Genomic DNA, 14094 nt, shown 5'->3' with positions numbered 1-14094 from the left:
CCCCCCTGGCCCAACTTGTCGGTGGGCAGCGCGGGCGGTGGCGCCGTAGATCGAAGCGTTTGGCCGCGCTTGCTGCAGAGCAATGACCGCGTCGCCCAGATCGGAGACGCGACGCTCCAGATCTGGCCTCCAGGCAACCAGATCATCCAGGCGGGAGGTGACCGCGGTGAGAGCCGCGGTGTTGGCCTCCATTGTCGTCGTGAGCTTGTCGAGTTAGGCCTTCGCTGCTGGATCCATGGCTTCGATGGTGTTGTGGCCGTGACGAATCCCTCTGGTCTCGATGAGGTGAGCCAGATCGGGTGGAGGGAAGGTGGATTTCTGGTGACTGATACCAGATGTTAGGGACGAATAAGGAAGGGGATCGATCTAGTATTTCTCTCGGTGGCAATATATCCAGGATACAATATCGAGTACAAGAATGGATCGAATAGGAAGGATTAGGGTTCGTGCCGCCGCCGGTTCTGTGATCCACTTGATGAGCCAGAAGGAGAGGGTGATGCCCTTAAGTAGTAGCCGTCGCTGGGCCGGACCCGTTGTGCCACTCTGGGCCGCAGAAGCGAGTGTTGGCGCGTCGGGTGCGGCTGGGCCGCACCATCTTCTCCTGTGCAGGTGGGGTCAGGTCGTCAGGGGTGCTAACATTATTACCGAGGGTAAATGGTGAAGAAAGAAAAAGATTGCAATCAAGCTCCTCAGCTTAGTTTGCAACCCTTATTTACCAGTGTATTCTACTCCCTCCGTCCCATAGTAACGATAATAATCATGTACAACAAACATGAAGCAGCATCGAAAGAGGTAGACAAACACCCTGGATTGATGTGGAGTAAGTAAGCACAAACAAGGCGTCGCTAGCTAGAGAACCTAATTAATATTAAGATAAATAATGTGAGCCGTCGTTTCCAAGGGTTGATTGGCGTGCACTGTACTGTAGCTACGTGTGCCGGCTACACTACGTACTCCATCGATCGCAGCCACAGCACGTACGTGACATGCACGCATAATCAGCAGACCAGGGCAAGTATATAACAGAAAAATCAAGGCACGTGCGCATGCTTGCTGCTCACGTTGTATCCTGTTCCTGTGTGTGCAGTATCCCTACTAGTGTTTAACGGAAATGAGATGTAGTACTTTCTTTTTGATAAATGGTATTTTTATTAACTTAAAATTTAGCATCAAACGAATATAAAGGACGATGAGTGGCATCCAGTGCACAACCAACACAAATAGTCTGGCACAAGTAAAGAAACTTAGCTCCGCTCATGAAGCATGTGGCACAACCATTGACATATTTCATAGTTAAATGCACAGAACCATCACTTTTACGGCACGACTTGCGAAAAACCACCACTTTACAAAACCCGACATGTCACACCGACTTGAAGATTTCACAGTGGCAAAAACACCGATCCAAAATGCTAACTGTTTTGATGATGCCGTTAACTAGTCTGGCCCGACCGTCGCGCTGAATTGGCAGAAAAATGTGCCCCCCAACAAATCACAAAATAAACAAATTGATGGTACGATGCTTTTACCACAAGGCTGGATCATTGCTACAGGAATAAATATGCTTCAAGGACAATTATCAACCGCTCTGATCCTGCCACTTTTCCCTGCAGAGCAGAGGGGTGGGGAAAAAGCATGCGTGCCTGGTGCCTGCCTGCTGCTTGTGCGTGTGTGGGGGGGCCGTGGTCACCTTGATGCTTGTCCATGGCATGTGCCGCTGCTGCTGCTACACCTGTCCGTCGCCATAGCTGTGCTGCTGCATGCCCCTCCACGCTAGCTCCACAAAGCACAAAGAGGGGAAGAAGATTGAAAAGATGGCGTGCCACTGACTGGCCAGTGCGAGCAAGCAAGAAAAGGCTTCTTCTTCTGATTCCTTCCTTCCTTCCACCGCCGTTGCCGCCGCCGCCTGCTCCGCAGCTCAGGGCAGCCAGCTGGTCATGGCATCCCTTCACATGGCCAGAGACATGCCCTGAAGGACCTCTCATGGTTGGTTGCTTCCCTTGCACTCCTCTATCTAGTCCTCTGTGTGTGCTGATCTCCTCCTCATCGGCTCGGAGCTACGGGCGGTTCTTCATCTTCTTCCCTGCTGCGCCGTCGCGATTGTCAGTGAGCAATTCTTTCTTGTTATACTCTTGCCTTGTAATATTGCTGGCTGGGTTTCCCTCTTGTTTTCTAACCATAATGATACAAGTTGTCTCTGCGGTGGCTTTGCATCCCCGGCTCCGTTTCTTCTGTGATTACTACAATAGCAGAGAAAAGGAACAAGGGTCAGAACCAAACCAGAGTGAAAGTAGTTCAATTCTAATCCATGTTGATACTAGACCCAGCAGTAGTAAAATTCTGTTATACGTTGATTTAACTGCAGAGTAGACACATGCATTTTCTGCAACCACGTTTGCTTGCTGCCGGGTACTTCACGTTTGCTGAGGATTAGCACCATGAACTGAACAACTCATACTTCTGCCAGGTACTTCACCTTCAGAGTGCAGGTAGAAGAAAACCACCGAGAGAATGGGGAAGACGAGCCACAGACGGGCTTCACAAATCCAAGAGAACAATGTTGGGTGCACCTGGGGCCTCATCCGCATGTTCTACTCCCGCCGCGACCCCAAGCTTATCCTCGACAGGAAGCAAGGGAGCAGAAGGCACTCCTTCAGTGGCTTTGCTGGTACTGCTTCTCTTAATTTAATTGTAAACCACAGTTATATTAGTTATGCGAAGAGTAAAGACAGAATAGTAAGGAGTAGTAGTGATCTAGATAAGTGGGTAGTGCAACAGCAATTCAGTTTCATGACAGTACTATCTTCATTTCTGATGTCCATCCTTCGCTTCACAATTCTCTAATGCTACAAACCAGCAACTGATCCCTCTAGAACTAACTGAATTTTTTAAGGCATTCAGGAAATACATCACTCAAGCTTCTTGTTGTAAATTCTGTTATTGGGATTAACAGCCTGCTTGGTTGCAGGAAGAGGGCACTTGAGAAAGAAGTCTAGGGACTTTGAGGAAACAGATGAAGACAGGGATGTAAGTTAATTTTTGTATATCAAATGAAAAACATGCGGTTCTACGAGAGAAAAATACATATGAATTACTGTTTACTGTAGATCACATAGCGTGTTCGTTAAAACCACAACTCCACCCAGATGCAGCAGATGCTATATCAAGTTACTTGCATAACAAAAATCGCTGTGACTTGTGGTTTTGAAAAGTGCCAACTTGATTCTGATAGCAGCCAAAAAGTTTTCGAAGCAAAGTACAGTTTAATATAAGTTGAGTAATAAACTTAGAAAACAGCAGTCCGGATATGATTTCATAAATACAGCATTGTTGGGCAGTTGAAGGAACCTCCTTACTGTGTATGGGCTTGTACTGAACTACCATCATTCAGTCCTCTTGATGCAGTACAGACTCTGTTCAAGCTTTTCTATTGTTGTAATATTTACGCTGCATGTCGAAACTTGTTTCCTGGAGACAACTGATGTTTTGGTCCTGTATTTCTCAGAACACGGAGGAATGCAGCACTACGAAACCAACTGTCAAAAGACTCATGGAGGGCGAGGTTGGCAAGCCAAAACATTCGAAGAAGATCCCAAACGACGAGGTTCAAAGGATATTGGCTGACCTGGGACATGATGTCTGTCTGGACAAAAGAACAACGCCGAACAGCAAACCAAAGGGAGTCACAGATCCCAGCGCAGACATAGGCATTGCTTCCTCCTCTGGGTCCCTGGATCCCAGTGGTTCAAAATGCATGGAACAGGCGGAAGAAGATGGCCTTGAGCTTGCTTTGTCAGATTTCCTGGGACAAGTCTATAAGTACCATGATGAAGGGCCGCATGACGATTGCAGGAATAAGAGTGAACTATACCCTGAATTAGAGTCCATTATCCATACAAAGCTTAATGAGTATAACAATCCTCCCCGTGACCTTGATTATCAGAAAACACCGGTGAGCGAGGAAAAGCAGCTTGTTGACAACAAATATATTTGCAACAGACATGTAGGGGCCAGGCTAGAGCCCAAGAAAATGCTTGAAAAAACTAACATTGCCGAAGATACAAAGGCTTCAAATCAGCGTGAGTTGGCTATCAAAACAAAGAATAAAGAGAGCAGGAATATATTCTTCTGGAAGAAAGATAAATCGAGCAGAACACATGCACCAGAAGGAAGGTCTTCTCAGCCTGTTAACAAAATAGTAATACTGAAGCCAAATCCAAGGAGAGGATTTGATCCTACAGAAGCAACTGCATCGACATCCTTCCATCGGCAAACAGGTGGAATTCAAGCTCCAGAATACAGTGCAGCTGAATGTTCAACATTTTCAGTTAAGGAAGTCAGGAGAAGATTCAGAATCGTGACCGGAGAAACTAGAAAAGGAAGACCCCCAATGAACGAAGATGATGTACAAAGAGATCCGTGTTTGCTCAGAGATTCATTTACAATTATAAAGGATTCCAGACAGGCCCCTCCAGCTACTGATAAAAATGATGTTGGACCTTCAAACAGCAGTAAACACAAGCAAATAAATCATTCAGTAGGTGGTTTCAACAGCGACTTATCTACCTCAAAGGATGCATCCAACTTCTACGCAGAAGCCAAAAAACATTTAACAGAAATTCTGAAGGACGATACTCATACTGGCAAGTATCCAAGTCCAGCAGTTCAGGTCTCAAGGTCCTTGGTAGGAATGCTTTCCCTCCCTCAATGCAGTACCCCATCATCACCTGGGAATACCCCAAGGGTAAAAGAGTATATTGAACATTCACAGGAAGATAAAAATATTTGTGCCATACACAAGGCTGAGGGGGAAGAATCTGCAGAAGAAGGAAATAAAACAGAGGGAGATTCAGGGAGTGTTGAATGTGGTCCTAGTGAAGCAACGGTTGAACAAGCGGATCGAGAAAGATATTATTACAAGGAAGAAGACACGCAACAAGGTGAGTGATTACAGGATGCAAAATTATCAAATACTACATGGATATTATATTAATAGAATATGAATACTTGCAGACGTTGAACCTGATACTGGTTGTATTGAAGAAACTGACAATCTGGATCACTCGCAAGCAATTCGGAATGCGCAATGCATTCCAGCAGAGCAACACAAATATAACTCACCCCCAGTATGTTCAAGACAATATTTATTGCTATTTCATCTAGTTTCCATTGATGTGCTAGTTTAATGAAAATTTTGAATGTCTGCATTGAAGGAAACGAAAGAAGCAGCAGAACCAAGTAAAGAGCATGCTGAGATTTATCCAGGTTCCCCTGAGAATGTTGTCAAGATGCTAGAGCACCAAGAGCCAGAAACTCCCAGACGAAGCGCATCACTTGGACCAACATCACAAGAGGAAAACTGTGAAAAGCAAGAGCAACCCAGTCCTGTGTCTATTCTTGATCCATTCTTCCATGAAGATGTCGACAGCCCTGAAAATAAGAGCCCAATACAATGTAATATTCAATTGATAAAAAATCTGATGTATGCTAACCATTGACCTTCAGAAAAACAAAGTTTTTTTTTAATCTAACGGTTTCATCTCCCAAAATGACCTACAGGTGAGTTGCGCCAAGATGTCTCGAGTCCCCACCAGTACTACCCAGACGATGGATCAGACCAAGAAGGAATCTTCTGGGAGGACAAGGATGTCAGGTTAGGTTACATACAAGCAGTGCTGGAGCTATCAGAACTATGCACATCCCAGAACTTAGATGTATGGTATCTGGAAGATGAATTGATCAGCCCTTGCCTGTTTGAAGAGCTACATCAGGGCAATCATCAAACTGATGATTTCATGCTCTTCTTTGACTGCATCTGTGAAGCTATAACAGCAATTCAGGGGAAACACTTTGGAAACCCCCATTGCTTATCTTTTGTCAGACAAAACATACAGGCACCTCCAATGGGACAGAACCTCATCTCAGAAATAAATAAGCACGTTGAGGGCCATCTCTGTTACCAATTTCCCAGCACATTGAACCAGCTAATTAGTGTGGATCTGGAAGAGGGAGCTTGGATGGATCTTCGATCGGAAAGCGAGGAGACTGTTGTGGATATATGGGAATTCTTGCTGGATGAACTGTTGGAAGATGTCGCTTATGATTTGTGGATATAGTCTATCAGGGCGATCAACTCAGAGCATTGTGTGCTTGCTAATGTGAGTATTGTAAGTAGCTTTTAACATGTTTGGGAGGGAAGAGCCAGTGAGGTTTTCTTCTTGATAGTGTGCAGCTGACGGTTCCGATGTTGTCCTTGTGATTTGTGTGGTGTGTGCATATGTGATTTGTGTAACTTGTAGTGTCAGTTAGTTGTGCAAAATACAGTCAAAGTGATACCCTTTTCAGTGAAGTTGAGAGCTAGCACAGTGTGCACATAATCAACACCAATATACATCATATATCATCCATTCCAGTCATGCCCATAACATAACAGAACTGATTCATCATATGAAAAGTAAAGGAAATTCAGTGGGCAAATCAAAACAATAAACATCATAGAACAGGACACACTTGGCAGATAACTTAGCTAGCTATAGGCATAATTAAGCAGTAGGAGTAGGTCGGATTAAGGATCAGGCATCAACCAAGCAAGCAAGCGAGTCCAGGTGGAACTGCGGCAAGACCAGCCTCTTCCTCTTCTTCGTCCTCTTTTCTCCCTTTGCGGGCGCCGCTGGATCCTCGCCGGCGGCGACGGGCGGCTCCCTCTCGGATGATGAGCTCGCTATCCCTCGCCCGGCCAGCCGCTCCCCTTCCTTTCTCTGAGAAATACGGCCCGGTGGCCAACCCTAGGTCAGAAAAGCCCGTTTGCACACCGCTGGGCTCAATTCCACGTCCCTCGTATGATCTCGGTTGGGCCCAACCAATTACAGGCTGGTTGGACTACTTTTAAAAACAAAAATATGTCTCAAAAGAAACTTTTAAAAACAAAAACAAGAACAAGAACATTATATTTCTGGAAATGTTATCTAGTGCCCGTTAGACTTTTAGGCTGTTCCAGCGAACACATTCCCTGCTGTTGCACGAATCTTGATGCAAACCATGTGTCAGGTCAGCTCTCTGGAGTCGTTCGCTATCCCAGATATACTGGCGAACGGTTCCTAGGGAATAGAACTTGGGCCCTTCTACAGGAAGCCAATGCACACATACCACCAGGGCTGAAGCACAGTTTTGTATACATTTATGGTCAAACATCTTTATGTATTTTGAGTTAAAAAATTAATTTGAATTTTTTTCCAGAGATCGTATTTTTTTTCATTTTTGGAAATAACAAAATTCCCTATTTTTAGAGGGATTTTTAAAAACTTGCCACGTGCATATATTATAGGCATGGAGAATCTTTTTTTCTATTAAAACCATAACATATATTTTTCCTTCTAAAACATGCCATTTTCAATTTCTCACATGTCATTATTTACTAAGAGAGTGACATTTTAATAATTACTCCCTCTCTAAAGAAATACAAGAGGGTTTAGATCACTACTTTAGTAATCTAAATACTCTTATATTTCTTTACTGAGGATAACATGACTTTTTGTTAATAATAGGATGGTAGTTTAATTATATAGCATGTCATTTTAATATTTAATAACATGGAATTTTTGTTAATAAGATGATGACAGTTTTATTATTAAGAGCATGCCATTTTGATAATTAATGACATGGCATTTTTCTAAATGAGCTGATGACAGTTTTATTACTAAGAGCATGGCATTTTTAATAATAAATAACATTAATTTTTTACTAATAAGAGGACGATAGTTTTATTATTAAGAGCGTGGCATTTTATTATCAAGAGCATGGCAGTTTTTTAATTCAGGGCATAGAATTTTAGTAGTCAATAACATGACATTTTTATTTTTAAGAGGATGACATTTTTTATTTTTATGGCATGGAATTTTTTTTCCTTTTTTGATAATGGCAACACCTGTAATCTAATTGCGATTTATCCAAATAAAAAAAATTATCTAGAGGATGATAGTCTTTAAAGTTTAGCATGGCAACTTTATTTTTTTGTACATAATCTTTTTTGTTTTTTCTTGTATCAGTTTTCTTTATAATGTTTTTTTTAAATAAACTGCTATCTAGGCCTAGCTCATTTTGTTCGTATGTCCAAGCCACCTCACTCGATTGTGTAACCCCCAGCGAACGAAATGTTCGCTGGTCGATCCACCCGCTAGCAATCAATTCGTTGGCACTGAGCGAACCAATCTATGGTTGGATGGTTAGAAGGACAGTAATATGCATAGCCCACCAGGGTTCAAATGCTAGTGCTCACATTTATCCTAGGTTTATTGCAGGATTTTCGATGATGTGCGTTCAGTGGGCGGAGACGCTCTCATTGACTACGAGGCGCATACGGCGACTTTGTAAAATCTCAAGATTATATGTTGGCTCAGTCTTTCAAATGTGCTCATAGGGGTAGGGTGTACGTGTGTGTGTTTATAGGGGGTGAGTATATGCGCGTATATATGAGCACTTGCATCTGTACTATGTTTTAAAAAAATTGTTCGCACCGACCTTCCTTATGATAAAGGATATTTTCATTTTTTTTCCATTGATCATTATTCTATTTATTTTGGCCTCCATAATTCGATCGAGATATTGTACATAGAATGCCGCTTTTTTAAAAGGGAAAAAAAGGAGTAATCCACTATGACAGAAAAAAACGAATCTTTTTGTAACTCATTATTTATTGGCAAAGATAGAAAATAATTTCAGCTAGATTTTTATTGAACACACCACAAACATAAACACTCTTACACACACATACACTCACCCTTATGAACACACATACACACACACACCCTTTCCCTATGAGCACTTCCTAAAAACTGAGCCGACACATCATCTTGAGATTGGCAAATATATAAAAGAATTTAGGTTTTTGTGTAATGCAAGCCAAATCCCAGATGTCAGTCGGCCCTAAGTTATTGGGGGCAATACGCAACGTTGGGGTAGGGGTGGTTGGGGAGAGCAGAAATTTAATTTCGGACCGATCTAGCGTCTGTTTCCTGGAGAAAACTTCCCGAGGTTGATCTAGCATTGGCCTCGGGACAGACTCTGTGGCCGCGCTCATTGGGTCACAACAGAGAGTCTTTGGATATGAGCTCCAGGCTTGGTCCAACTAGATGTGACTATTGCCCTGTGGCAGATGCGAAACCGACTCTTGGGCAGTGATCGCTTGAAGATCCTTGGCCGAATCCGAAGATACGGTGAGGGATCCGATCACCAGACTTGGTTTGTTAGGATTTATGCCTTGACGGTGCGTAGGAGGTCCAAGATTCTTCTGCGTCTCAGTTAAGCCGAGGTCTTGATGCTCTGGCACAAAGATCGCGTCGGCGTGGATCCGTTCGTCAATCAATGCTTTCATTGAGCTTTTTGCGACCACACAACAGGCCTGTATGGGCTACCAATGTTGGAGCTAAATTTGGCGAATCTCACGTAGGGGCCCCGAGCTAGTGATCTTGACTTGATGGTAACAGGAAGTAGAGAGACACATTATTTACCCAGATTCAGGCCCTCTCGAAGAGGTAAAACCGTACATCCTACTTGTATTGTATAGATTGTGGATGGGACTTGCATCTAGAGATAAATATGCCAAATATTTGAATATGCCTTGAAGTATACGCCAAGTCTTCGGAGTATTCCATTTTGAGTATGCTGAGGGCCATATCTTACGTGGACCGGGGTGTATTCTTCAGTTGTCGGTGGTCCTCGACCCGACCCATAAATGATAGGCCGACGTGATGAGTACTCCCTAATCTAGGACACCGTCACAACCCAATTATGCAAAAAAGCCAACAACATTCCATCAATATTCTATGGGTTAGTTGCCAAAAGCAAACAACATTCTATGGATTAGTGAGGTTTGTGTCCTCGTTTCAAGCTGTCTGGCCTGGAATCTGTCTGGGGTATGTTTAGTTAGAGACCCGGGGTGACTTATCTGCCTCATGAAGTTGCCTGGGCACATAATAAGCCGCTCCCTAAATTTGTTGAGACTTCTAAATTAGTTATCCCATAACTAGTTCAGAAGCTCCAATGAATGAAGGAGGTGGCTTATGGAGAAAGCTGGGGAGGAGGAGGCATATTTTTAAGCCGTCAAAAGAACTGGCCCTTAGTCTCTCTCTCTCTCTCTCTCTCTCAATTTTTCACGAACATGAACAAGGATACACGTGTTGGAATCAGCGATACAAGTCACTAGCAGCAAGAAGTGGGTATAGAAACTTGGAGCTAGGGAGGTGGGAGAGGGAAAACGTCCAACAACGGTCAGTTCGGGTTCCAGTTCTTCGATACCCCTTCACTGAAGTGATGTGCTTCTCTATAAAACCAAGTGTAAAGATCGACCTAATCTATTTCTTACGGATCACCCAGGACCTATACCACTCCGATGCCTTGCCCACCAAAGATAAAGAGAATACTTTTTTTTTGGCTTCATCATGTGGTAGACCTGAATACTAAAGAGACCACATAATTTTTCAAGCATGAGTAAGTGATCTTTTAGATGGACAATGTCATCTCGTGCGTAACAGTCATCTCTCACATGCTGAAGTGTGCCAATAGATATTTGTAAACTTCTTTTTCATTTCAGAAGGTGGAGTCATTTCCTAACCTCAGTACTTGTGCAGGAGAGGCCTCCCAACAAGCTATCAACAACAAGATATTTGATAAATGGACTAAAAGAGTAAAAGAAAAACAGAAAACATTAACCACAGTAAAGGTTTTCCTTAGCGGTTTTCACTTATCAAAAGCGCTACACTCTCCGGCAACGACAAGCGTAGGAGGTCAATTCTAGACCTTTTTGATAAGCAATAGTGTCAAACCCAAAAAAAAAGGAGGAATTGGTCGATAGGAATCAATGTAAAAGCTGTAAATATGGATGGACTTGCGATGTGCTAGCACAAGGTGTCATGGAAAGTAAACCTCCCCGCTCCCGTGATCGACCGGAGGGCCAACCCTAACGCCGCCAGGGTTGGTCCCCTCCTCCCCCATCGCCGCCAGGACGCGCGGGCTTTGGCGGGGTCCGTCTTTAGTCAAAGCATAAAGGACGTGGCGTGGACATATTTTTTGTCGTTGCTGTTGACGAACCGTGGTGGTGTTATCTAAGTGGCACTTAAAAGTTAAAACAGCGCCAAAAACGTCGCACCTAACAAACAAGAGATGCATGAAGCATGCTGTCCACCCACATAATAACCTGTATATATGTACTATAATAAACCTGTGGTACTGTGTCGCACGTCTGCCCCTGGTGCTTCCACGAGCAGCCAAGTTAGTTCCTTTCCAGCATAATCATAAACTGAGTTAAGCTCTTTAGGCGCTCAGTTCTTTTGTTCGCCATGAATCACGTTGGTTAATCTCTTATTGATTATACCTACTTATTGGTGCTGGAGAGCCCAGGCGCCATTATCCATTTTCCCGCAAGCACACTGATGGAACCGATCTGCTGCTTATCCAGAATCTCTCTTCCCCATGTGACGCAGGCAGGACAGGAGAAAGGAGAGGAGGAGAGGAACCAAAAATGGCGCCACACCAGCGGGGCGCCGTGGGAGGGAAGGAGGAGAAAGCCCGGCTCCTGGATGTCGACGAGATCGTCGAGGCGCCAGGAGCCGCGCGTGGCCGCGTGCCGGTGCCGCCGTGGGCGGGGCGCGGGGGGCCGCGCGTGGCCGCGTGCCGGTGCCGCCGTGGTCGGAGCAGCTGACAGCGCGCGGCCTGGTTGTGAGCGTGGCCGTCGGAACCATGTACAGCGTCATCGTCATGAAGCTGAACCTCACCACGGGTCTCAACCCTACTCTCAACGTCTCCGCCGCGCTCATCTCCTTCGTCATGCTCCGCGGGTGGACGCAGGCCCTCGCCCGCCTCGGCATCCCCGTCAAACCGCTTACGAGGCAGGAGAACACCGTTGTCCAGACCTGCGCCGTCGCCTGCTACAGCGTCGGCGCTGCAGGTTATTATCTTATTTATTAAAAGTTATACTTACTCCACTAAATGTCTAACTAATACTCCAAGTTTACGTCCCCTAAAAGGCCATCCTTTAAACTACATATTTAAATCAAATAGGGCAACTTCTCAAGATACTGCCTCCTCATAAGGAAATATAAAAGCGTTTAGATCAATATGATCACTAAAGCAGTGATCTAAACGTTCTTATTATGTTTCAAGGGAGTGACAAAGAGATGACCGTGCCGCCTGCAGCCACTATACCGCCCCAAACATTAGGATAAGCCATCCTTTTTTTCACTTAAAAGTTCCTTATTTTGCTCTTAGTTGTTTTGTTTGTATTTTTTCATTTAAACATTTTTCCCTCCCTTCTCCCTATTTTTATATTTTCCTCCCACCCCTGATATTTTTCCCACCAGCTTGCCTCAAAAGTCAAAACCGTATCCAGGGCCGGCCCTGTGTTTCGGGAGGCCCTAGGCGAATTCGATGCCATGTGCCCCTATGTCCTAAGATCATATATATGTATGCGTGTACGCGGTACATAAACTTAAACATAATAATTGTTGGACAATGCCATATTACGACAGAAATACTAAAAAGATAGAAAATTGAAAGTAACATGATATGATTACCTCAAATAAGAACCAAATTCAACTGACTCCATCGACAACAATAATACTTAAGTACCCTTCAGTTGTTGAATCTTCAGATCCCTTTCTATCTTTTTTCTCCTTGTTTGAGCAACTGACAAATGCTTCTTAGGCAACATGGCGGGCTAATGTCCTAATATTATGAAGAAAAAATTATTCAAGGAATTAGAAATTTATACATCGGATGATTTGAATGATTGGAACCCTAGACATGTGCATAGAATGACAAAAAAAGGATGGTTGAATACATACTATGAAAGATTGAATTCGAAAATTATACATTAAAATTTGGAACTTCGTGTACACTGAAATTAGAGGATGGATCATGGATGAATAATTGAATACGTTCTAAAAAATAAAAGAAATTACTGAAATTGGGGTTTGCAGGGATGGATCAGGAACATGGTACAGAGAGTTATGCATGGATACGTATACGTACTGCTGTGGGCTGCGCTCACTGCTCACATACATACGTATACGTACTGCTGCGGGCTGCGGCTGCTGGATTGCCGCACGGCGGGCGACGTGCACAGCGGTGACCGAGGCGACCACAGCGACGAGTGGACGAACAGACGAGCAAGGCGTCCCCGAGATCTTCGATTGATTTGTTTCACAATCGAAACGAGCGGCCCTGCCGTGCGGCATGCTTGACGCTTCGCTAATCGCTACCTGCTATCTGATGGGCCTACCTCATCTCGTTTTTCTTCTCTCATAAATTTTTTTCTCACCTATTTTGCTTGGCTATGTTATATATGTGCACTACATCATGGGCCCCTCCCTGGGCTGGGCCCTGGGCCGTTGCCCCCCTGCCCATGCCCCAGGGCCGGCCCTGACCGTATCAACTACCCCACCAGCTATTGACTTACCAAATACTCCCTCCGTCCCATAATGTAAGACGTCTTTTGATACTAATGTAGTGTCAAAAAACCTCTTACACTATGAGACGGAGGGAGTAGAAATTTATTTTCTTTAATAAGCCAATAAATAAATACTTGTGAAATAAATGTTTACCGAATAAAATCCTACTGTATGATTTCTTCTCCGTGTTCCAAATCCATTCTCCCTGTTTTAGATAAACATTCTTGTTTAGCTTTCTAGATCAATTTTATCCGGATTTCTGGTTCATAAATTCAGACAGATTCTTTTGAAATAGGCTTGTGCCCCACTTTACATATAAAATACAACATAAGAGTACACGACAACGAGAAGGTCCTTTTACAAACCAGATATAAAGATACGACAAGAAGCATAAAACAATCATAATATATCACAACAGTCCAAGGGACGGCACCCGAACTCCACCACTCCATGACAACGCCCTCAGGAGGGTGACGACGTGTCACCGTTGCCGAGTCCGCGGACATTGATTTTCAGCCGGAGCCCTGGCACAGGAAGAGACCCACAAACAACATCCTCAAGAAGATAGCGGCACCCGCGAGCGTCGCCTTCACCGGCGTCAAATCGCAAAGTTTTCGCTCGGGAACTCACCCGCACCACCAGGAGACACCTA

At 44.2% G+C, this 14094-nt stretch overlaps 2 protein-coding genes and 2 long non-coding RNA genes across 8 annotated transcripts; 2 read left to right on the top strand and 2 right to left on the bottom strand.

Annotated features, from left to right (window-relative positions):
• Nucleotides 1-1222: 1222 nt before the first annotated feature.
• LOC125529356 lies at nucleotides 1223-4138 on the bottom strand. 3 transcript variants are annotated; one of them, XR_007292613.1, is made up of 4 exons: nucleotides 3626-4138; nucleotides 3357-3536; nucleotides 2350-2679; nucleotides 1223-2240 (listed from the first exon to the last, which is right to left on the bottom strand). It is a non-coding gene; the product is annotated as an uncharacterized LOC125529356 (long non-coding RNA). The 3 variants fall into 3 exon arrangements; XR_007292612.1 differs by having other exon boundaries at nucleotides 1223-2679; XR_007292614.1 differs by having other exon boundaries at nucleotides 1223-2679; nucleotides 3357-3524.
• LOC125529355 lies at nucleotides 1851-6349 on the top strand. Of its 3 annotated transcripts, none has more exons than XM_048693769.1 (7): nucleotides 1851-1986; nucleotides 2468-2668; nucleotides 2969-3027; nucleotides 3506-4940; nucleotides 5014-5126; nucleotides 5214-5454; nucleotides 5560-6349. In XM_048693769.1, exons 2-7 carry the CDS (start codon nucleotides 2512-2514, stop codon nucleotides 6114-6116), a joined length of 2562 nt encoding a protein of 853 aa, XP_048549726.1. In that variant the 5' UTR covers nucleotides 1851-1986; nucleotides 2468-2511; the 3' UTR covers nucleotides 6117-6349. The 3 variants fall into 3 exon arrangements, with proteins under 3 accessions (XP_048549726.1, XP_048549725.1, XP_048549724.1); XM_048693768.1 differs by having other exon boundaries at nucleotides 1964-2102; XM_048693767.1 differs by having other exon boundaries at nucleotides 1971-2106.
• On the bottom strand, nucleotides 5128-6780 carry LOC125529357. The gene is made up of 2 exons (XR_007292615.1): nucleotides 6585-6780; nucleotides 5128-5430 (listed from the first exon to the last, which is right to left on the bottom strand). It is a non-coding gene; the product is annotated as an uncharacterized LOC125529357 (long non-coding RNA).
• A 4448-nt stretch (nucleotides 6781-11228) lies between these two features.
• On the top strand, nucleotides 11229-13626 carry LOC125529358 (probable metal-nicotianamine transporter YSL9). Its single transcript, XM_048693770.1, has 4 exons — nucleotides 11229-11265; nucleotides 11478-11635; nucleotides 11683-11941; nucleotides 12972-13626. The coding sequence occupies exons 2-4, from the start codon at nucleotides 11516-11518 to the stop codon at nucleotides 13121-13123; spliced, it is 531 nt and encodes a 176-aa protein (XP_048549727.1). The 5' UTR covers nucleotides 11229-11265; nucleotides 11478-11515; the 3' UTR covers nucleotides 13124-13626.
• Nucleotides 13627-14094: the final 468 nt, after the last annotated feature.

The sequence above is a fragment of the Triticum urartu genome, unplaced genomic scaffold (genome assembly GCF_003073215.2).
Source record: "Triticum urartu cultivar G1812 unplaced genomic scaffold, Tu2.1 TuUngrouped_contig_5545, whole genome shotgun sequence".
Lineage (NCBI taxonomy): Eukaryota > Viridiplantae > Streptophyta > Magnoliopsida > Poales > Poaceae > Triticum > Triticum urartu.
This window is presented reverse-complemented; position numbering and strand designations above follow the sequence as displayed.